Source organism: Orcinus orca, chromosome 3, assembly GCF_937001465.1.
Source record: "Orcinus orca chromosome 3, mOrcOrc1.1, whole genome shotgun sequence".
NCBI classification, from domain to species: domain Eukaryota; kingdom Metazoa; phylum Chordata; class Mammalia; order Artiodactyla; family Delphinidae; genus Orcinus; species Orcinus orca.
This window is the reverse complement of record NC_064561.1, coordinates 139,596,103-139,621,087: the sequence shown is the minus strand read 5'-3', so window position 1 is coordinate 139,621,087 and position 24,985 is coordinate 139,596,103. Positions and strand designations below refer to the sequence as shown.

At 39.2% G+C, this 24,985-nt stretch overlaps 1 protein-coding gene across 3 annotated transcripts in view; it reads left to right on the top strand.

The window, feature by feature from the left end:
• RAB3C (RAB3C, member RAS oncogene family) overlaps positions 1-24,985 on the top strand; it is a 310,558-nt gene that overhangs the window by 235,968 nt on the left and 49,605 nt on the right. For all 3 annotated transcript variants that reach the window (XM_033437880.2, XM_004275170.3, XM_049707956.1), the window contains exon 4: positions 8,943-9,067. In XM_033437880.2, coding sequence (XP_033293771.1) covers positions 8,943-9,067 — 125 coding nt within the window. The remainder of the gene's footprint in view (positions 1-8,942; positions 9,068-24,985) is intronic.

Here is a 24,985-nt window from a genome sequence, read left to right as displayed (position 1 = left end):
TTTGCTCTCAGCAACGGGCTTCCTGCAAAGAGGATCGGATCCTTCAGACCCATCCAGTTCTGCTCATTTCCACATGCAGCCTCACGACTCTCATATATATGGAGATTCAGAGTATGTTGGTCTCCTCAGGAGACATATTATTTTTTATTTTTAAAAACCAGTCAACTGTTTGGCACATGAATTTCTTCCCAACTTCCATGCTCAGTAGAATGTAGTCGCTGCTCTTCCCTGTGGAAGTAGACGAGGAGGCATGGAGAGTCTTGGGATACAGACTCACGTCCGCCACTAGGTACCTGCATCATCTCCATTAACATGTCACTCCACATGTTGAGTTTCAGCTTTATCATCTACAAAATGGAGTCAGACTAGGACCCTCCAAAGCAACTATTCCATGGTAACGAGGTGCTAAGTTACTCCCTGAGGATCCTCATCCTGACTGTTGGTGCTGGAGCGGAAAGGAATGTGATTCCTGTTGGCTGGAATGAATAGCTCATCACACAGATGGCCCTGCAGGTTGTAGAGGGGCCAACACGTGCTTTTCTCTACCAAGGACGTGGTCAGGATGTCAAAGACCTTGGAAGAACTCTGCCAGCAACGCATCCTGAAAGGGATGTCGTGGGGCACTGGCATCACATACAGTGGTGATTCTCCTCCTGTGCTGTTTTAATTTTATGCTGATATTCTGAACTTACTGAATTCCTTAGGCATTTTTGCCACATTCGGTCTATGGTTCACTCATTCATTTGGTCACTAATTCACAGTTACTGGCTGAGACCCTTCTTTGTGCCAGATGTTTTCCTGAGTGCACAGTGGTGAACAAAACAGTTGGGGTCCCTGCCCCCCTGTAGTCTAGGAGAGATACAGACAAGTGAGAAGGTCCAGGTGAGTGAGGTACAGGGTGTATGGGGGCCTATATGATGAGCACCTAGTCCAGAGGAGGGATTGAGCGGAGACCAGATGGAAGAGGGCGAGGTAGCCTGACACAGAGGCCATGTGTTTTAGACAATGGCACATGTGATAGCAACAGGTGAATTTCTTGCAAAACTAATGAAGCTTACATTCTGTGGTGTACCAGGAAACAGACTCTTTGAAAAAAGGCAAAAACAAAAGAAAAAAATCTGATTTGTAGCATTTGCTAATTTCCATGGTATAAAAACACCCATCGTGGTCAACATTAAGGTACAGTTTCACAACCAACCCACAGAAGTCCTTAATATTTAATAATCAGTGCTTTCAAGCCGGTACTGCCATCTCCAGAACCTTACTAGGAAGCTTTGGGTCCCTTTCCTGGACAAGCCCATTCCAAGTGTATTAGTTGGGGTTTCTCCTGAAGCAGGCTCGTAGAGGGGAATTTGTATACAAGTGTTTTTTTCAGAAAGTGTAAGAAATAGCCACAGAGGGTGGGGAAGCTAGCTGGGGAAGGGAAGACCACCAATAAATGGTGTTTCTACCATTATGGGTAACTGGAGTTTCATCCTTCTTGAAATTCTGGGAATCATTGCAGCAGCAGCCGGAGGAGCAAGGGAGTGGCTACACGCTAACTCCTGTCAGTCACTGGCTGAGGTCTGTTCCTGGGGTGTGCTCTTTCCCTGTTACATTTGACTTTCCCTGATGGGTGGAGTGGCCTTCCATTGCTTCAGAGAAGACTTTAAAGCCAAAAGCTGCAGATACTGGCAGTTGGAAGGCAGCCAGCACACGAGGAAGTGGCAAGGCCTGGGGAATATGGGCAGAGCACCAACAGCATCTGGTACAAACTGCCCTGTACCTCATTCTGTATTTCTTTTTTTTCTCTTCCATTATGGTTTATCACAGGATATTGAACATAGTTCTCTGTGATATACAGTAGGACCTTGTTGTTTATCCATTCTATGTATACTAGTTTGCATCTGCTAACCCCAAACTCCCAATCCTTCCCTCCCGCTTGGCAACCACAAGTCTGTTCTCTATGTCTGTGAGTCTGTTTCTGTTTCATAAATAAGTTCTTTTGAGTCATATTTTAGATTCCACATATAAGTGATATCATATGGTATTTGTCTTTCTCTGACTTACTTTGCTTAGTATGATAATCTCTAGGTCCATCCATGTAGCTGCAAATGGCATTATTTCATTCTTTTTTATGGCTGAGTAGTATTCCATTGTATGTAGGTGCCACATCTTCTTTATCCATTCATCTGTCAATGGACAGTTAGGTGTTTCCATATCTTGGCTATTGTAAACAGTGCTGCTGTGAACATAGGGGTGCATGTATCTTTTTGAATTATAGTTTTGTCCAGATATATGCCCAGGAGTGGGATTGTTGGATCCTATGGTAATTCTATGTTTAGTTTTCTGAGGAACCTCCATACTGTTCTCCATAGTGGCTCCACCAATTTACATTCCCACCAACAGTGTAGGAGGGTTCCCTTTTCTCCACACCCTCTCCAGCATTTGTTATTTGTAGACGTTTTAATGATGGCCATTCTGACTGTCTGTATTTCTAATTTGCATTTTTTCCTTAAATTGGGCCCTCACATTTGTATTAGTTTTAGGCCTTGCAAAACCTAGACCCACCCATAGTGATAGCTCCTAGTTGTTGAAAAATGTAGCATGTTTGAGAAATTCAAAGAAATTAATAAGGCTATATCAAAGTTGGGTAGCAAGAGATGAAATGAGAAAGCAATGCTGGGCTCTTCTAGGCTTGGCTGCGATTTGCTGATCTCTGTAGAACTCAGCTGGGCTCCTCCTGCTTTCTCATTCCTCTGGGACAGGCTGACAGAACAGCCTCCTTTCTGGGATGGGCTCTTCCATGATGAAGAGCAAGAATACCAGAGGGCTGATGAAACTTACAGTGCCTCTGATGCCTATTGCTCACCAGTGGCTCACACCAAATCTCCTAATATTCCATTGGCCAAAGCAATTCACTTGGCCCAGTCCAAAACCAGGAGGGCAAGGAAATATAATCCACCTACAGGGAAGGAGGTGATGACTCAGTGAGGTCAGTAATACAGTCTACTCTAGGATTTTCACCAAGATGTTAGTGGTGGTTATCTGGGGTTAGTGAGATTTCTGATAATTTTTATTTTTTGCTTTAGCTTTTTCTCTTATTAGAATTTTTAATGAGAATATAGCAATTTTACCAAAAACTATAAACCTATTTCTTTAAGTAATTAAAGATATTAAAAGTTGGAGAACAGGGCTTCCCTGGTGGCGCAGTGGTTGAGAGTCCGCCTGCCGATGCAGGGGACATGGGTTCGTGCCCCGGTCCGGGAAGATCCCACATGCCGTGGAGCGGCTGGGCCCGTGAGCCATGGCCACTGATCCTGCACGTCCGGAGCCTGTGCTCTGCAACGGGAGAGGCCACAAGAGTGAGAGGACTGCATACTGCAAAAAAAAAAAAAAAAAAAAAAAAAAAACAGAGGTTGGAGAACATTTATTTGAGGATACATTTTTAACATTTCCTTTTATAACTCCTTTATTAAATGAGTTAATGTACCTATGAAAAGCCTATCTCCTCAACTTCTGAGACTACCTGTTAGCTTTTACAGTGTATAAAAATCATTAGGTTTTATTACGTTCCTATTTTTGTTTCCTTATTACTACTCATTCATTTTAAAATTTATTTTGTTTATATCTTTAATTTTGTATGTATCTCTGTAAACCACCTGCAAACACTTTGAGCGTTAGATGTGAAGTAAAGAAACCGATTATTTTAAAAACTGAAACAGGTGTGGGCGAGAGAGCCATCCCAGTCATACATACAAATGAGCTGCAGAGATTATTTTTTTAAATGCTTATGATGACGTCCCTAAAGGTTCTGATTTAATTGTTCTAGGTTGAAATTATTTTTAAAAGTTCTCCAAGGGTTGAGAAAAATTGAATAAATAAATGATTAAGTTAGTAGAAAAGTAACAGAAGGGCCAATGCTATGCGATGAGCAGTAGGAGGTTGGGAAATTCCATGATGACTTGAAGTCTGCTGAGATGCTGAAGGCTGAGGCTCCCGAATATTGAGGAGAGTAAGGGAAAGGGATGCTGAGGAGAAATTTGAGCTTCCAGAATGAAGACTAGGACTGCTTAAGATCTGTCTGAGATTCACTGCAGGGGGAAGAGCTGGTCATATTCTCCCTGACACCTCATCTTCCCATGTATAGCCCAGATCAGACCCTAAGAGATAACTGCTTTTTGGGTTACTGAGGTACATTTTGTGGACTGTTTTTCAGAACATTATCACTAATAAGAGTCTCTTCTCAATGAAAACAGGTTGAACTCATAGGAGATTATTTATATACCCAGAACAAGAGAGGAGAAATAGAGATATTATAGGAATTTGATTTGTCTGTTTACAGCTCTCCTAAATTATTTTATTTTGAGCAGAGTTCAGTCATTTATGTATAAAATATGAAAATCTCTTCATCTCCCTCTGCCTCATAATATAAAACAAAAATCAAAATCCTCTCTCCCTACATATGTATTTATAGAGGAAACATATAAAAATATAGAAATATATAGAGAGAGGGGGGTTATTGTTTTATTTTTGTTTTTAACTAAAAGACAAATAACTTTTTTTTTTTTTTTTTAGTAACTAGGACCTCGTTACTGGTAAGGTCTGAGTTAATTGCCATTCGTAGAGTAACCATGGTGACCAGCGTGTTGCTTCTGAGTCCATTAATCTTGTTGAGGTTAACAGTAAATCCCAAAGGATCTTTTGCAGTGATTCAGAAATAAATCATCTTCTCTCATGTATGTTATTTGGTGACAGCACTTTCTTTAAATATGTCTCCCTAACAGACAAAGAAATAAGACAATTCCTAATGAGGTGATAAAAACCCATTCCCGAATAAGAAATTTTACAAAATATAGCAAATGACTGAAAAAGTAGATACATAGAAATGACACATGAAAGGAGGATTCACTCAATAAACATGTACCGTACTCCTAATAGACATACCAAAAAAGGCCATTTACTCCTTCTTAGTAATGTATCTGTACAGGACCTCAGCCTTAAGGTATAAACCGGAGACAAAATTTGAGATTCTTCAATGAAAAAAACTCAAATTATTTTTTAGCTTATAGAAATTAGAAAGGATGAGTTGACCTGGACTGAGGAAGAGAAACAGCTGGCTGCCCAAGCTGGGACTAATAATGTTTTATGTTTGTGAAAAGGTGTTTGTGACGTAGAAAGTAGAGCATGACCCTACCTAAAACCACATTTGTCCTACAACATCCCCAGAGATTAAGTACAAAATGTGGTGGCCTCATTTTACAGATGAAGATGCTGAGGCTGCAGAGTGCAGAATGACTTTCCCATACTCAGTATTAGCACTCTCTTTTAAATGAGCTGAATAAAATTGTTAGGATTCTGAGTTGGAAGGGTTGGGGATTGGATTTTCATCCCAACATTCTTCTGCCCTTAATTCATATTACACACAACTCTGGGTCTTTCTCAACCCATGAGGTTTATATTTTCTCATCTTCAAGTATTCCTGAGCTAAAGGAATAATCCAAGCTCTCATTTCAACCTAGGTCTTCATACATAAAAGAAATACCAAGAAAACAATAGTGTTTTACAGAAGCTAAGATGCACAATTACTCATATTTTAACATCTCTGAACTTGGGATGTGTCTTACAATAAATGACATTGTAATTGCTGATGCTGTATGAGAAATGGATTCCACTGCCTGTACATGCACCAACATGGTCATAGCTGTGTATACTGTCCTTACCTCAACTGAGTGGTGGAACCGTTACAACGTAGGTAGAAAGTTATTGTGTATGTGGGAGGTGGGTATCAGTTTGATGTTAGGGATGCGAATACTCATTTGGAGTAATGACCATCATTTCATATTTCCCTGCAAAGCAACATGCTGGTGCTCTACAGGTCTTAAGGGAAGATACCCACAAGCAGAAGGGTATGTTGACTTATTGAGGTAGTCATAGGATGATCATCTTTCATGAACAAAGCAACTGAAGACAGAAAGAATGACTAAATCCCTCAGAATACATGAAAAAAACTTCAAAGTAACAAGAAGCTGATGTAACTGACAAGTATGTCTAGCAGGACAATTGTTAACCATTGTACCATAGTTTCATAGGCTGCTGCTTTTTGTTCTTGGCCATTCGTAAAGTAATTTTTAATCTTATAATACACGGCATCTTAGATTCTATGATATGTAGTAATTCATAAATCAGTCAGCATGGTTCTGTTCCCCTGTAGCTGGTGATTGGGCTTTGCCTAAAGCTACTCTGTTGATGGCGGACTTCATCAGAAAGTCCAGAGTCCAAAAACAAATCTTATTTGATTAACCAACTCTGGCAAATTAATGTTTTGTTCACTTCAACACAAATGTCTCAGACCACAGTTGATATTTGATTAAAAAGAGAAATTGTCTCCAATGGCTCTTGAAGCTTTTAAGGTAACGGTTCTTTATAATTCCCTAATTACAGAAAGTGTTCATTTTTAATTATTGGCAATTTAGGACATTGCGGAGGTTACAGTAAACTATTTCTGATATAGGTACAATTGGAAAGGGGGATGGTTCTGATGTAATCATGGCATCCCCAAATTATACACACACACAGTATAAACAGGGAATGTTGTGTATGCATAGATGTATAATTATCTCTGTGGCCTCCGAAGACCCCATGAGTTATCATGCTAGAACTGAGAGACTCAGACGTGTTTAATGGCAGAAGCAAGCATTCCATTAACTTGGTTCAAGAGTACAAATCAGCTAGCTGAGTTGTTTCTTCTTTACCTTCACAAAGGTGCACCCCGGCCCGGTGTAAGTTTATACAATCAGGGGTGCAGCAGGAAGAGTTTAACTAGGTCAGAAGAGTGCTAAATTTTTTCAGGCAAGCATTTGTCCTTGGTAAATTCAGTAAGCCATGCTATTACATACCAGCCCCAGCCTCTTCTTTACGCAAGTATGACATTCTCCTGTGACTCCCGTCTCCCCAGCTTCATTCTGCAAATTTGTGTTCTAGCTGTGTGCCAGGATAAGAACTTTCTCCATTAACATAGGGGCTCTCAACCTAGGGCCTTTCCAGGCATAGGCCAAGCCTTGGCTAACAAGACCTAAAGGAGCAAAGGGATAATTTTTTAAATTACCTAAGGAAATCTGATTAGATTTGAATTCCTTTGAAAGAACCTTTGGAATTTATTTATACAACTATCTTAGCACTTGAGATTTAAGATGTGTCCAGGTATAGAATATTTTTTACATCTTAATTCACTCTGAATTCATCATTTTTCATATACCCCACTCATAAGATGAGGTAAGTGAAAAGTGTAGATTTTGAATGTCTGCCTTTATTTTCCCAGTTTATAGACACATGCTGAATGTGACTATTGCTAGAGGAATGTATTATTCTCTTAGGTGTCATAATTAGAAAGGTCACATCCCCAGATTTTTCTGATAAAATATGTTGCACCTTGAGACGCTCACATGGAACCAAAGGTATCTTTCACCAGATATTTTAATCTCATTTGAAAACTTGTACTTGGTTCAGGGAAGTACTCTGAAATAAGACCCTATCTGCCCTTTAGCTCTCTTCTTTCTTCTCGGAAGGGAGAAATAGTGATGACATCTCATTAAAAGCTCTCCTGCTGCAGTTTAAACCTATTTGCTTTCATTCTGTCTTCAAGCTGAGAACAGCTCATCACTATTTTCTTTGTAAAAATCCTGAAGTATTTGACAATTGCTAGTAAGAACATGCCAAGCTTCTCTTTTTGACATTATACAAATCCCTTTATTAAACTTTCATCATTTGTTTAGCATCTCTCTCTCTCTCTCTCTCTCTCTCTCTCTCTCTCTCTCTCTCTCTCTCTCTCTCTCTCAACCACCCACTGGGTGATATGTCTTTCCCACCTATCTAGAATTGTTATCAAATAAGAACGTGGCCAATAAAAAGGGAGGATTAAAGAACATGGCTTCCTTTCAGCTTCCTCTCTGAAATGATAAAAAATACACTGGAACTTCACTTCTCAAACTTGTAATGAGTACTACAGATATGTGTTTAAAAGCACAGGCTTGAAAGCTTTACTGCCTGCGTTTTGATTTCCAGATCTACCACTTTGCTAGCTGAGTTGTCTTAGGCGAACTTTTTAACCTTTCTGTGCCTCATTTTCCTCAACTATAAAATGAGGATCATAATATTATCTCCCTTGAGTTACTCTAAGGATTAAGTTAAGGTAACATATATAAAGAGTTTAAAACAGTACCTGCAAATATTAACTATTATAGTTATCAACTAAGTTTCAAAATCAAAATTTGGTTATGTGCATTATGATCCGTACCAGAAGCTTATTCTGAATCCTAGATATCCTGTTTATAGTAACCTAAAACACCAGCTCATCGTATTATAATTTTGATATTAATCAACCTGGCATTTTTCTCTTAAAAATGTAAGGCATGAGTAGATGAGTTCTTATAACGCTTTTTAAAAATATTATCATTACCCCCAGATTTCCTAACCCAATTGTCTTAGCTCTTTAAGTTGTGACTGTAACAAGGTAAAAATTCTTTTCTGTGATGGGCTATAAATAGTGACCAACCATCTCAGGTTTCTTGGAACTGAGGGGTTTCTTGGGGCATAGGACTTTTACTGCTAAAACTGGGAACATCTTGGGCAAACTGGGATGGTTGGCCACTCACTCCAGGTATAAAAGTACTGTATAAGGTGGAGTAGAAGGGGGAAAGGAAGAAGCAGTAGTAATATTAATCTCACCAAACACAGAAGAATTCTAAATACAACACCACCATTCCCCTGATTTTTGACTCATGCAATCCCTGATGAGTGTCTGAAGGGTAAAATTGCACTGAACTAATTAATTCTAAATGTCAGGTATTTGGGCTTCATTTTTTGCTGTTATCGTCATCTGTGGGATGTATTTCTTCTCCTTCATTTTATGCTGTTGCATTTTCCTCTGATCATTTTTTTGCCTTTTTTTTTTTTTCTGGTAGGTCAACTCAAATCAAAACATACTCATGGGATAATGCCCAGGTTATCCTGGTTGGGAACAAATGTGACATGGAAGATGAGCGAGTCATCTCAACTGAGAGGGGCCAACATTTAGGAGAACAGCTTGGTAAGAAACAAATGATCAAATCAATGAGAAAGAGCATGGTAATTACTTGTAACACAGTGCAGAGTCCCAGCTACTTGCTAGGATGGATTTAATGAAAAGATTGTCAACCCGACAGTAGAAACCAACACATCACCTGTAAGTAGTAAGTGGACTTCCTCCCACTTTCTGTGGTATCCTTAGAATCCAAGCACAATTACAGAAGCAAAATAGACAGCCAGCATCTGGATTTAGTACAAGATGTTCAAATTCCATTGCATAAGAAAGACAGGATGTGCCTTGCTTGCTATTTCTTTGGGGTTTTTTCTCTATATACAATATTTTATACTGAGTGAGCACTTTATTATGCTATATGATTGTTGTTTTCAAGTTTCCATTGGAGGAGGGTGGGTAATAGGCACAGAATAGGTCATGTTATAGATTCTGGTTCTAGAGACACCACTGGCAACGTGTGTTACAGTTACAAACCTCTTTGAAACTCAGTTTCCTCATCTCTTAAAAATGAGTATTATGACCCATGCCTACTTTACCAAGTCCTTGTAGATAAGATCAACTGAGATAAGAGATAGATATGAAAGAGTTTTAGAAATGGCAAAGCCATTTCAAACGCAAAACATTGTATATAGGAGAAAAAATGCTTGAGTGAGTAAGGTAGAGTTTTGGTGCAAAGGAGGGAATCATGATTGATTGATTTTTTTAAATAATTTTTATTGGAGTATAGTTGACTTACAATGTTGTGTTAGTTTCAGGTGTACAGCAAAGTGAATAAGTTATACATGTACATATATCCACTCTTTTTTAGATTATTTTCCCATATAGCTCATTATAGAGTATTGAGTAGAGTTCCCTGTGCTATACAGTAGGTCCTTATTAGTTATCTATTTTATATATAGTAGTGTGTATATGTCAATCCCAATCCCCCAATTTATCCCTCCCCCCTTTCCCCTCTAGTAACCATAAGTTTGTTTTCTACATCTGTTTCGGTATTGTAAATAAGACTCTATTTCTGTTTTGTAAATAAGTTCATTTGTACCATTTTTTAAGATTCCACATATAAGCGATATCATATGATATTTGTCTTTCTCTGACTTACTTCACTCAGTATGACAATCTCTACATCCATCCATGTTGCTGCAAATGGCATTATTTTGTTCTTTTTTATGGCTGAGTAATATTCCATTGTATATATGTACCACATCTTCTTTATCCACTCCTCTGTCAATGGACATTTAGGTTGCTTCCATGTCTTGGCTACTGTAAATAGTGCTGAAATGAACATTAGGATACCTTTTCAAATTATGTTTTTCTACAGATATATGACCAGGAATGGGATTGTTGGATCATGTAGTAGTTCTATATTTAGTTTTTTAAGGAACTTCCACACTGTTCTCCATAGTGGTTGTACCGATTTACATTCCCACCAAGAGTGTAGAAGGGTTCCCTTTTCTCTACACCCTCTCCAGCACTTATTGTTTGTAGATTTTTTGATGATGGCCATTCTGACTGTTTTAAGGTGATTGTAGTTTTGTACAACTACTCATTGTAATTTTGATTTGCATTTCTCCAATAATTAGTGATGTTGAGTATCTTTTCATGTGCTTTTTGGCTATCTGTGTGTCTTCTTTGGAAAAATGTCTATTTAGATCTTCTGTCCATTTTTTGGTTGGGTTGTTTGCTTTTTTGATATTGAGCTGCATGAGCTGTTTGCATATTTTGGAGATTAATTCCTTGTTGCTTCATTTGCAAATATTTTCTCCCATTCTGTTTGTTGTCTTTTCATTTTGTTTATGGTGTCCTTTGCTGTGCAAAAGCTTTTAAGTTTCATTACGTCCAATTTGTTTATTTTTGTTTTTATTGTCATTACTCTAGGAGGTGAATTCAAAAAGATATTTCTGCAATTTATGTCAAAGAGAGTTCTGTGTTTTCCTCTAGGAGTTTTATAGTATCCAGCCTTACATTTAGGTCTGTGATCCAATTTGAGTTTATTTTTGTGTATGGTGTTAGAGAGTGTTCTAATTTTATTCTTTTACATGTAGCTGTCCAGTTTTCCCAGCACCACTCATTGAAGAGACTGTCTTTTCTCCATTGCATAGTCACGGTTGCTGGGTTTGATATCATATTTGTGTGTGGATGATTTTTTACCACTACTTTATGTTTGCCTTTACCAGTGAGCTTTCCCACTTGTGATTTTCTTGTTTCTAGTTGTGGCCTTCCCCCCCACACACACACACCTAGAGAAGTTCCTTTAGCATTTGTCGTAAGGCTGGTTTGGTGGTGCTGAATTCTCTTAGCTTTTGCTTATCTGTAAAGCTTTCAATTTCTCTCTCAAATCTGAATGAGAGCCTTACTGGTTAGAGTAATCTTGGTTGTAGGTTTTGCCCTTTCAACACTTTAAATATATCGTACCTCTCTGTTCTGGCCTGCAGAGTTTCTGCTGAAAAATCAGCTGTTAACCTTACGAGGATTCCTTGTGTGTTATTTGTTGCTTTTCCCTTGTTGCTTTTAATATTTTTTTCTTTGTCTTTAATTTTTGTCAATTTGATTACCATGTGTCTCGATGTGTTCCTCCTTGGGTTTATCCTGTATGTGACTCTCTGCACTTCCTGGACTTGGATGAGTGTCTCCCTTTCCCATGTTAGGGAACTTTTTAGTTATAATCTCTTCAAATTTTTTCTCAGGCCCTTTTCCTTTCTCTTCATCTTCTGGGACCTCTATATTGCAAATATTCGTGCATTTGCTGTTGTCACAGAGGTCTCTGTGACTGTCCTCATTTTTTTTTTCATTCTTGATTCTCTTCTATGGCAGTGATTTCAAACACTCTGTCTTCCAGCTCACTGTGTTCTTCTGCCTGTTATTCTGCTATTGATTCCTTCTAGTGTGTTTTTTTATTTCAGTTATTGTGTTGTTCATCTCTGTTCTTCAAATCTTCTCGTTTTTAAACATTTCTTATATCTTCTTGGTCTGTTCCTCCATTTTTTTCTGAGATTTTGAATCATATTTACTATTATTACTCTGAATTATTTTTCAGGTAGATTGCCTATCTCCTCTTCCTTTAGTTGTTCTCATGGGTTTTTATCTTGTTGCTTTGTCTGCAACATATTTCTCTGTTGTCTCATTTTGTCTAACTTTCTGTGTCTGTGGTCTCCTTTCCACAGGCTGCAGGATCATAGTTCCTCTTGCTTCTGGTGTCTGACCCCTGGTGGGTGAGGTTGGTGCTGGAGCTTTTGTAGGCGTCCCAGTGGGAGGGACTGGTGCCTGCCCTCTGGTGGGTAGAGCTGGGTCTTGTCCCTCTGGTGGACAGGGCTGTGTCAGGGGGTGTGATTTGAGGTGGCTGTGAGCTCAGTGCAACTTTAGGCAGCCTGTCTTCTGATGGGTGGCACTGTGTTCCTATCTTCTTTGTTGTTTGGCCTGAGGCTTTCCATCACTGGAGCCTGTAGGTTGTTGGGTCGGGCTGGGTATGGTGCCAAAGTTGGGACCTCCTGGAGAGTTCATGCCAATCAGTATTCCATGGGACCTCCACTACCAGTCTCCTTGCCCCACACAGCAATCTACAGCTGACCCTTATCTCCCCAGGAGAGCCTCTAAGACCCCTAGGTAGGTCTAACACAGGTTCCTATGGATGTACTGCTTTTTGCTGGTCCCAGTGCACACGAGACTTTGTGTGCACCCTCCAAGAGTAGAGTCTCTTTCCCCCAGCCCTGTGGAGTTCCTTCACTCAAACTCTGCTGGTTTTCAAGGCTAAATGCTCTGGGGGTTCTTCTTCCCAATGCCAGATCCTCAGACTGTGTCTTGGAGGGCTCTTTTTATGTGGGAACGTTTCTGTGTGGCCTGCATGGGTTTAAAGTTTTTTGGTGCTAGGGCTGTTTTTAGTATAGGTGTCTGCCACCTCTTTCCTCAGTATATGCTGTCCATTATCCCCTTGATAGGAGGTGTGACTGATGTTGTAGTGACAAGAGCCTGCATTGGATATTGAACCTCCCCTTTGTTCTGTGGTTGTCACTGCCCTGTTGGGTGGGGTCTGCTCCCTAGTTCTTGGAGTAGAGGCCCCCAGATCTGTTTCTTGGCTGTGATTCTGATCTGTGGTGTGAGTTAGGTGGGATTGGAGCACTTCCACTGGGAGAGAAGCCACTGAGTATCCCTCCTCTAGAGTGTTCACCTGTGGGTGTGCTCTGTTGTGTCACCTTTCACCTGTTGTGCAAGCTCTCATATTACACTGTTGTTGGCACTGCTCTCAGCCCCACCTTAACTGTGTGGGTGTGCCGGCAGTTGGCCTGGTGTCTCTCAGGTGCTGTTTTCACCAGGCCACTAGTGTAGGTCCACTGAAGTCAGGTTCCAGGATTGCAGTAATCATGGATCTGCATCCACTGTGGGTGCTATGGGGTCAGCTCGGACTCTGGCCTGGCCCAACACCCATGTGTACGTGTCCACAAAGTCCACAGCTACTAAAGCTAGACCCGTCTCAACTGTAGGAGCACTCGTTGTCTGTTCAGATGTTCTGCAGGTGCTGAGTTTACAAAGCCGGTTGCAGGGGTGTAAATCCTCAGTTTGCACAGCAGTAAGGGGAGATTTCATCTCTTCTTCCTTAGTTGCACGGTCCCTGGGGCTCAGCTGTGGTTTCAGCCCCACCTATGCATGTGGGCCACCCACAGGCATCTGCTCCTGAGGCTGCCCCAGAGCACATGAGCCTGCCCTGGTGGGAAGGGGGCACAGAGGAGGCGGCGGCTGGGGGACACCCATGGCAGGGACTGGTGTGTGGGGAGAGAGGCTGCAATGGCCATGATTGATTTATTAATTCAAGGCATTTTTTTACTGAGTACCAGTTGTGTATCCTGCACTGTGTCAGACATCACGGGGGATACCAAAAAAGTGTGATCCACAGTCCCTCGGCTCAAGTTGCTTCCAATCAAGTGGGGAGACCAGAGATACACACAAGAAAGCAGAAATAACAGGACAACAACAAAAACAGCATTATGAGGATATGATAAGCTCGGAGACAGGTGCCAAGAGGAAAGCAACAGAGGGAGGGAGGCAGACACAGGTGTTAGAAGGAGGTGTGAGAGTGAAGTGAGATGGGAGGCAGATAAGGAGCAATGCAGAGGAAACAGGGAAAATGTATGGAAATGAGCAGAACAGCTAGGAAGAGGTGAGTGATGAGAGGAGCTAACCATCATATGGGTTAAATGGCAAGACAAGTTTTGAATGTTCCTGAAAGGAGAGTAGAATATGAAAACCATGAGGAGGAGAAGAAGCATCATGAATAAAGGGCACAGTGGAGTAAGGACATTGAGAGGAACATTGGGAGGACAGAGAGAGGAAAAGTTGGAACCCAGCGTGATGTTATGAAAGTAGAGTGGATTTGGGGAACAATTCCAGCCCTAAGCAAATGAGCTGGAATTTCTTTCCTTTCCTTCCTCCTTCCCTCCCTCCCTTCCTCCCTTCTCCCTCCCTCCCTCCTGTCCTTCCCTCCTCCCTCCCTCCTTCCCACCTCACTCCCTCCTGTCCCTTTTTCCTCCCTCCCTTCCTTCTGAGAGTCTGGCTTTCTAACCTTTTTGCCCAGGACCTACAGTAAGAAATGCATTCAATCTAGCAACCCGGTGCATACATACGTAGAAAGAGAATGAAACCAAAGTTTTACAAAACACATTTACTCTTATTAGATGAGATTTGTTCTGATGCTATTCTCTTTTCTATTATTTTTCATTTTCTTTTAATAATGGTTTCAACTCACTAAATAAATCTTAGGATCCACTAATGTGCTTCAACCCGCTATAATTTGAAAAACACTGTTCTGAAGGGGGTACTTTGTGATTAATCTGCAGGGAGTGTGCAGCACAGATTAGAGAAGCAGACATCCTCTCAGTGGGGCACCCTGTCACTTGGTCATCTCATAAATGAACTATGCACAGTCCAGTCTGAGAGCTTGACCATTTCCTTATGAGATTAGTGAGCTCATTAGACCAAAGGCTATCACCCAATGACTGCAAGAACCCTCCCACCAAACTTTCTTACATTCGCCCATGAGAAAATCATACAGCTGATACCTGTTCTTTCTGTGGCTGCCCTTGAGCTTTTATCATCTCGTTCATAGGGCCTCTCCCCATTCCATCAATTTAACAATCTTTTTCCCCCAAAAGTCTGAAAAACTTGGCTATCTTTTCTTAGTCCTCTTAGCACCTCAGGAAGTTAGGAATGGAGAATAGTAGATTCCCCAAGAGAAGAGAGAAAAGAAATCTGGGAGAGGGTTGGCAGGGTGGCTGCCTGAGACAATCTCTTCCCTCCCTGTATTTTCTTGACTAGTCAGGCATATGCTATGTGGAGGGAAGAAACTGCTACACAGACGTAAGTGACTTCTATATATAAACCTGAAAATTGTTTGGTTCAAAGAACAATAGATGGGAGCCAATATTTTAGTGACATTGAGCCAGGTAGCTGGTTACATTTTTTACCACTGTAATAAATTACCTGGGTGTTGAGAAGGTCATGTTGTGGAAGGGGACATGTAGAATGGTGTGAATGCATCAAGAGGGCAGCCTTCCTTGGAACTCCACTGACTGACACAAACCCTTTTCATGCGGTACACAGATGAAGGAAAGTTCCTGAAATTGTGAGGCAGAAATGGTTTATGTACCCATACACATTCTTCCAATGATTTCTGATTGATTTTTTGCTCTGTATTCAATAAACCCCAGGAGTTGTCATAGCAACCAACACTTGGGCATTCTTAGAGAGTCGTTTACCTTCTTTAATGTGCTTTGTTCTTTTCATGACTTACACACCCTTCTATAAATGATCATGAGAGATCATTTATACGGGGAAAAAAACCTCACAATCACTTTAAAGATTTTAAAGGTCTTAGCCTTATTTTCTTTTAATTACTGATAAAATTCCATTGTTCAGAGCAGCATCACACACACACAAATGTTGTGCACTGTTTTCTAAATGTCATTACCACATCTTAGCAGATGGTTCAAAAACACTGCTGTATTGATCTAGTTACAATTAATTCTCCATTGTGGATGGTTACATCCATAACATTTGCTTATCCTAATGAAGGTACTTGATGGAACTGAGCTGTAGCTGAGGTCTTTAAAATACTTGTATGTCAGCTGCCCTTGCCAATCCAAACATTTACAATACATCAGGTGCTTGGGAATACAATCATAATGCTACCTTTCAGGAGCAACCATTGTGGCACCTGTGATACACTACGCAGACAATCAGCATTTTTCTGGTCTTCCCTTTCCTGGTTGTTTTGTTTCATTTGGCCTCCTGGGCATGCCCTCCTTCTTGCATTCTGCCATCTTGGCTTCTATACCATGGTGCTCTCTCTCCAGCCATACCTTGGCTGTTTCTTTGGGAGACTCCTCCTCTTTCTCCCTCTCGTACTTTGCCTTTCCATCCTTGGCCCACCACTCTTCTCTCTCTGCACTCTCCCTTAGATATTCCCAACCACTTCTGAGGCATGAACTCTGCCTATAAACTAATGACAGCCAAGTCATGTCTTAGCCCTGACCCTTTCACCTGACCCTCTATCCACCTGCCAGCTGCATGTATTCAATACTTCCGATTTTGGGTGGTCCTCTAAATCATGTGCAGCTGAATCCTCTGGGGTTCTTTTTCGAGTGCATATTTGTCAACCCTAATTCAGGCATGCTGCTTCAAAGTTTCTGAAGGCCAGGAATCTACATGTTTAATAAACAACATTCTGACTTTCCTACAACCCTAAAATTTTAGAACACTGGCTTAAATAGCTGCAAGTGTTTGGAGAAGGTAGGGAACTGCCCCTGAGCTGAACATTATCCTCTAGCTAGTATCATTCTTCCCATGTGTGTTTTTGGTATTTACTATAGGCACATGTACCTATAATAATATATAGGAATGTTTTCGATTTTTATTTTTATCCAAATGCCAAATTTATAATATGGCAATAATCTATATATATGTACAGTCTCATAATTTGTTTTAAATATAAAAATATTAAATTAGAAAAAATAGAAATAATTAAAGATAGAAGTTTTCCTAAAATAAAAGTAATATAACTGGGAATAAGAACAAAGAAATGTATGGAGGAGAATGGATTTGTATTGCCCTGAAATTACAGAAGAAAGAATACTTGAACCATTTTTACAAGCACTGAATGGGCAGAAAGTGCAGAAACTCTGAGGTTTCCTAAAAATGTAGTCAGAGAAACAAAAATTGCAGATAAACTAAATTTGCTTCTGGAGAGAAGTGATGTTTTTAATAACTAATTTGTAAGGCTCTAATTTTGTTTTTAATTTGCATTCATATTTCTTCCTAAAGCAAGTAACAGATACATATATCCTATTACTCTCCATTCAAATAATTGTCATGATATCATGTGCCTGTATTACTAAATTCCAACCCTGTCGTCTCCATCCTTCCTCCTTGTCTAGCACAGGGAACCCATGAGGATTTCTGACAACTATAAAATATTCTTATACTTTGCCATCTTTCCAACCTGTAAAATTTGTTTCCCCTTCTTTTCACATTTAATGACTTGTTTTGTTTTGTCTATTCATCTTCAAATGTTTATTAAACACCTGTAATGATATTAAGGAGTCATAAAATAGGTATCTTCCTCCTCGTGGAGCTTAATGTGTGGTCTGCATGTCAAAAATACAATAAAATATCGTGAATGCATAAATTGTTTCCAGCCCTTCAAAACAAGTATAACTTGAAGGATGAAGGTGGGACATACAGATCTGCAAATATATAGTTCCTTCTGTATTAAGAATATGAAGAGTGACAAAAAAGTCACATTCTATGTCTATAAACTCTGAAACATTGATTCAGTAAAAGCTGGCTTAATTAAAACAGTTCCTTCAAGGGAATAATCTCTTGAAGTAGAAAAAGGTAAATTAAAGACAAATCAGAAAGGATACCCCTTCACATAACAAAGTATATACTAAAAGAACTGATTGTTTCTGGAGGAGGGAGGTGGTGCAGACAGGATATATTCAATATAGTTGCTTCCCCAAAAGTCTAGATAAATCAAGTAAGGCAGATACACCATGGCTAATAGAGCTTGGACTCTATGGGACAGTTCTATCCCACCAAGAATAAGAGTTTGAGCACATTGACCATGCGGCTTCATATGCCCTGATATCACTCTTGGGGACATGTTAACTAGGGTGAAAGGAACATCATTGTTACCAAGCCAGGAAAGTCTACCTCCTGAGATTTTAGTGCCCATGCTGCTGATTTCTGCTGAGACTGGATGACTTCAGGGATGCCTAATTTAGGAACTCTGATTCTAGGATTCTTCAATTGGTTTCTAATTTGAGTCTTTTAGTGTAAACACCCTTGTCTTTCATTGCCAACTCAGGTGAGAATGAACAAAGCAGTAACTTCACTGAACTTTGGATCCATGCAGTCTGATCCTAGGCAGCCAGATTCTCTTTATACATTTTCCATTGAAGAGAATTATAATTACCAGCGTCACACCCTCCTGACTGCTAAGCTCCGCTTGAGTCACTGTATACTTGGAACGACCTTGAGATACAGATTAGGTCTTAACTGTGTTTAGTTTTCTATTTTACAATCCAGGAGAGAATTAGGGTCTATATTACAGATAAGCCTATTTAAACTCTGTTCATGGACCCCAGAGTCTTCCAGTGATCCACAGTGATCCAGTGAAAGATGACAGAAAATGACTAGAACACTGTTCAGGATAAATTTTCTCAAATGCAATATTGCCCAAGTACATAATATTTATTTTCAAACAGTGCCCAGCTTTATGGAATTTCCTCCAACCAGTAAATTGGAAAACTCCTTTACTACTCATTCTGTGCCTTATAAGAAACCTCTGAAAATTCTTGATGCCTCACTCTCTGGGCCTTAAAAATTACACTGAGGGCTTCCCTGGTGGAGCGGTGGTTGAGAGTCTGCCTGCCGATGCAGGGGACACAGGTTTGTGCCCCGGTCCGGGAAGATCCCACATGCCGCGGAGCGGCTGGGCCCGTGAGCCATGGCCGCTGAGCCCGCGCGTCCGGAGCCTGTGCTCTGCAATGGCAGAGGCCACAACAGTGAGAGGCCCGCATACCGAAAAAAAAAAAAATTACGCTGAGACAGTTACCACTAACCGGTTAACAGCAACTTCTTAGTACCTTTAGAGCATTATTTTAGGGAATCTGTCAGGAGGACTACTTATGGTAGTTCCCTTCTAAATAATGAAAAATTAAGGTATTGTAAAGTGTGCCGTCTTTCTTCTTTGTTGCGCTGAGAGAGCAACATAAGACTGCTCTGAGACTAGGAATAACAGATAAATTAACTCAAGTCACAGGTAGGCCTCAGAACATTGAGGGGATCTCACTTCTTTCTCAGAAAATTCAATTCAGGCAAGACCAGGGCAAGGAGAGGAGAAAAGTAAATAGAAGGAAGATTGAATCTAGAGAAGGGGTTCTCAAAAATACCAGTGTACAAGCTATACATCAGGCCAGTTAAATTGGGATCTCTCTGGTGGGACTCAGTCAACAGTATTTTATTTTATTTTATTGAGGTATAATTGATATATTAGTTCAGGTGTGTAACATAATGATTCAATATTTGTATGTAATGCAAAATGCAAAATGATCACCACAGTAAGTCTATATCCATCACTATACATAATTACAAAAACTTTTTTCTTGTGATGAGAACGTAAGATTTATTCTCTTAACAACTTTCAAATATGCAATACAGTATTTTCAACTATGGTACTGTGCTGTACATTACATCCCTGTGATTTATTTATTTTATAACTGGACATTAGTACCTTTTGAACCTTTCATCCATTTTGCCTGCCCAACCCCCGGCCCCCACCTCTGTTCACCACCAGTCTGTTCTCTGTATCTGAGGTGGGTTTTATTTTGGAGGGTTTTTTTGGGGGGAGGTGGTTTGCTTTTTTTTCTGAGATTCTGCATATAAGTGAGATCATACAGTATTTGTCTTTCTCCTTCTGACATATTTCCCTCAAGGTTCATCCATGTTGTCATAAATGGCAAGATTTCTTTCGTTTTTATAGCTGAATAATATTCTATTGTGTACGTGTGTGTGCATATGTGTGTTTATCCATTCATCCGATGATGGACACTTAGGTTGTTTCCATATCTTGGCTATTGTAAATAATAATGTAGTGAACGTAAGGGTGCCTATATCTTTTTGAGTTAATGTTTTTGTTTTTATTGTATAAATGCCTAAAAGTGGAATTTCTGGATCATATGATATTTCTATTTTTAATTATTTGAGGAATATCCATATATGGCTATACCAATTTATATTCCCATCAACAGTGCACAAGGGTTCCTGTTTCTTCATACCCTTACCAACACTTGTTAATTTTTGTATTTTTGGTAATAGCCATTCTAACAGGTGTGAGGTGATATCTCTTTGTGGTTGTGACTTACATTTCACTGATGATTAGTGATGTTAAACATCCTTTCACATACCTGTTGGCCATCTGTACGTCTTTGGAAAAAATGTCTATTCAGATCCTCTGCCCAATTTTTAATCATATTTTTTGTTTATTTATTGCCTTTGAGTTGTACAAGCTCTTTATATATTTTGGATATTAACCCCTTCTCCGGATAAATAGTTTGCAAGTTTTTTCTCCCATTCTGTATGTTGTCTTTTCATTTTCTTAATTACTTTTTTTTTCTTTTTTGCTCTGCAAAAGCTTTTAAGTTTGATGTAGTCTCATTCGTTGATTTTTGCTTTTGTTGTTTGTGCTTTGGGTATCATATCCAAAGAGTCATTGCCAAGACCAGTGTTGAGGAGTTTCTTCCCTGTGTTTTCTTCTAGGAGTTTTATAGTATCAGGTATTGTGTTTAGGTCTTTGATTTATTTTGAGTTGACTTTTATGAGTGGTGTGAGATAAAGGTCCATTTTCATTATTCTGCATGTGTTCATCCATTTTTCCCAACACCATTTGTTGAAGAGACTATCTTTCTTTATTTGGTGCTCTGGGCTCCCTTGTCAAATATTAGTTGATTTTATGAGCAGGGGTTTAATTCTGTGCTCTCTAACTTTATTCCATTGGTCTATGCATCTATACTGTTTTTTATTACTGTAGCTTTGTAGTATAGTTTGAAGTATGATAGCTCCAGCTTTGTTCTTTTTCCTCAGCATTGCTTTGGCTGTTTGGAGTCTCTTGTGGTTCCATACAAATTTTAGGATTGTTTTTTCTATTTCTGTGAAGAATGCCTATGGTATTTTGTTGGGAATTACATTAAATCTGTAGATAGATTTGGATGTTATGGAGATATTAATAATATTCTTCCAATCCATGACAGTATGATGTCTTTCCACTTGTTTGTGTCTTCAGTTTCTTTCAGCAAAGCCTTGTAGTTTTCTTATAGTCTTATACAGATCTTTCACTTCCTGGGCTAAATTTATTCCTAAGTATTTTATTGTTTTTAATGCTATTGTGAATGGTATCTTGTTCAGATATTTCAACCTTAGTGTAAAGAAATGAAACTGGTTTCTGTATGTTAATTTTGTATCCTATAACTTTACTGAAATTGTTGATTAGTTCCAAAGTTTTTTGGTTGAGACTTTGGAATTTTCTATATATTGAATCATATTGTCTACAAATAGCAAATCATTCCTGATTTGGATGCATTTTATTTCTTTGTCTTGCCTAATCCCTCTAGCTAGGACTTCCAGTACTATACTCAATAGGAGTGGTGAGAGTAGGCATTCTTGTCTCATTCCTGATCTTAGTGGAAAAACTTTCAATTCTCCTCTGTTAAGTATAACGTTAATTGTGGGTTTGTCATATATGTTGTGGTATATTCCTTCTATACCCAATCTGCCAAGGGTTTTTATCATGAAAGGGTGTTGTATTTTGTCAAATGTTTTTCTACATCTGTTGGGATGATCATGTCATTTTTATCTTTTATTCATATGATGATTACATTTATTGATTTGTGTATGTTGAACCATCCAGAGATAAATCCCACTTGACAATGGTGTGTAATCCTTTTTATGTTCTCTTGAATTTGGTTCACTAATATTCTGTTGAAAATATTTTCATCCATATTCATCAGGGGTGTTGGTCTGTACTTTTCTTGTGGTGTCCTTATCTGGTTTGGTATCAAGGTGATGCTGACCTCATAGAATGAGTTTGGAAGTGTTTCCTTTTCTTCAATTTTATGGAGAGTTTGAGAAGGATTGGTATTAATTCTTCTTTGAATGTTTGGTAGAATTCACCAGTGAAGCCATCAGCCCCCCATGGGGTTTTATGTGTTGGAGAGTTTTGATTACTGATTCAATCTCTACTCATTGTTGATCTTTTCAGATTTTCTATTTTTTTCTCATTCAGTCTTGTTAGGTCATGTGTTTCTATAAATTTATCTATTTCTTCTAAGTTATATAATTTGTTGGCATATAATTGTTTATAATAGTCTCTTGTGATCTTTTGAATTTCTATAGTATCAGTTGTAATGTCTCCTTTTTATTTCTAATTTTATTTATATGAGTTTTCTCTCTTTTTTTTTTAGTCTGGCTAAATGTTTTTCAATTTTGTTTCTTTTCAAAGAAGCAGCTCATAGTTTCATTGATCCTTTTTATTCCTTCTCTAAACTCCATGTCATTTATTTCTGCTCTGATCTTTATTATTTCCTTCCTTCTGCTAACTTTGGGCTTAATTTATTCATTTTCTTGTTCCTCGAGTTGTAAAGTTAGGTTATTTGAGATCTTTCTAATTTCTTAATACATTGTTTTTTTCAGTATAAACTTTCCTCTCAGAATAGTTTTTGCCACATCACATAAGTTTTAATGTTTTATTTTCATTTCTTTGCTGATTTCTAGTTCATGCCATTATCAGAAAAGATAGTTAGTATGATTTCAATCTTCTTAAATTTGCTAAGATTTTTTTTTGTGTGTGTCTTGTATGGTCTATTTTGGAAAATGTTTCATGTGCACTTGAGAAAAGTGTATATTCTGCTGTTGGATGGAATGTTCCATATATGTCTGTTAAGTCCATTTTTTTTAGAGTATGGTTCAGTTCCAACATAGTGCCAAATGGGAGTGGGGCAGGCTAATCAACTCTCTTGGATCCTCAGAGATCCTATCTACTTACTTTCTAATACACAGGCAGGAAGAAATTTCTTGGGTGTCCTGGTACAATGGACAGAGGCAGTTTGGTTGTGTTATGAATGTCCAACTCATTGTAAATAAAAGGGGAGAGGAAAAGGGATGACTCACACTGCCATGATGCTGACGTCACTTCATTTGAAACTTTTTTTGTTTGTACAATCCTTAGACTTAAAAAAAAGTGTTTGGAGATCACTGATTAGATGATGGTTTATAGGGGGAGAACAGGAAGCTCATGTGTGCACACACACATGTATGTCACATGAATCAAAATCTCTAAAGCTGGAGTACAGACACTGGTGTTTTAGCTCCTCTGATGATTCTAATGTATATCCAGGGTTGAGAACCCCTAATTTATGTTCTGCCCATGTGTTACCTGATTGTGTTGAAGTTGAGGACCATAGGCCTAAACTGAGCAGTGGCAGTGGGGTACAAATGAGGAGAGAAACTTTTACATATTTAAGCAGTAGAACTAACAACAGTTGGTGAATATCTGGATCCTGAAGGCTGAGGTGGGTAAAAGATGACCCAAGGTTTCTGGCTTGAGTAACTAATTGAAGTCATTATGGAGGGAAATTTGGGAGCAAAATCAGCATGTTAACAGGCAGAAGGGAAGAAACCCAAGAAGAAGCAGAGGGTGGAGAGTCAGGAGAATGGAGCTACTTGGTGGAGAGCCATAGGGTGAATGGGACAAGATCTGGTGAGCAAATGGAGAGAACTAGCATTAAACCTAGACACTGGAAACCAGAAATCCATAGTTTTAAAGATGACAGTAAATTATTTTTCAAATGCAAGTAGCCATCCCTTTCTTTCTATGAATTTAAATTGTTGTTAAGAGTTGCCTCCATTAAATGCATTTTTTATAACATTTCCTAATTTTGTATGCATTTCCTAATTGGTAGGAAAAAGTAAAGCAAATCATAAGAACTGGCCATCATGGCCATGTCTGCATTATTAACCTTGTCTTTAGCAACAGACCATAACTAGTTTAATGGTTGGTGGGGTGCACATTTTTATAGCTAATTTCAATTCGTGTGCTTCAGCCTATCATTATAGTGTCAGTTTAGCTTGCCAAGGGCCACTTAGTTAGGTGGGGTACACAAGCCAGAGAAGCATGAGTATTTCTGGTGGTGAACACACTCCTGCCTGGGCTATTTTAAAGCTTTCTTGTCAAGCTCAGACCTGCAATGTTGCCTCCAGCAACCACACTTTAATAACGTATTTTTTTCCTTCAGTTTTTTAATCTCTTTCTCTTGTCCCTACAAAACCAATTCTGTAATAAAGCCAGGCTGAGGAGCCACAAACTCTAATGAGAAGAGCAGTACCCTGAAGCCTATTTTTAAAACTGAAACCACTTGCATCATATATGCATCGACTTTGTTCTTCAGAAGATTTTTAAAGATTTATTTAAATCTTAATCATAGTGTTTATGAAAGAACAAGAATTTCCAATTTCTGGATTCAGTGCTGTTTAAATGCTCTAAGTACCCAGTAATGCTGTTTAAATGCTCTAAGTACCTGTCTGCACACAACTCTCTGCCTGGAAACATGGCCACCCAACAATTATTTCCACTGGCTCACTTTCTCTTTGGCTAAGTAGTCCCAGGAGGTATAAAGCAAATCAACAGGGTCCATTTTAACGTGTTTGGATTAGTTTAGGTGTGATCCTACTTGTGTGGTAGGAAGGGAAGGGACCCCTACTTCCTCCTGATCCTTGTCTCCTTTGAGCTCCCCAATTCATATGAACTCTTGCTCTCCATTATCTCATAATCTTATGAATCTCTACTCTCTTTACTGGAAGCTAAAATTCACTCCCTAGCAAGTATCT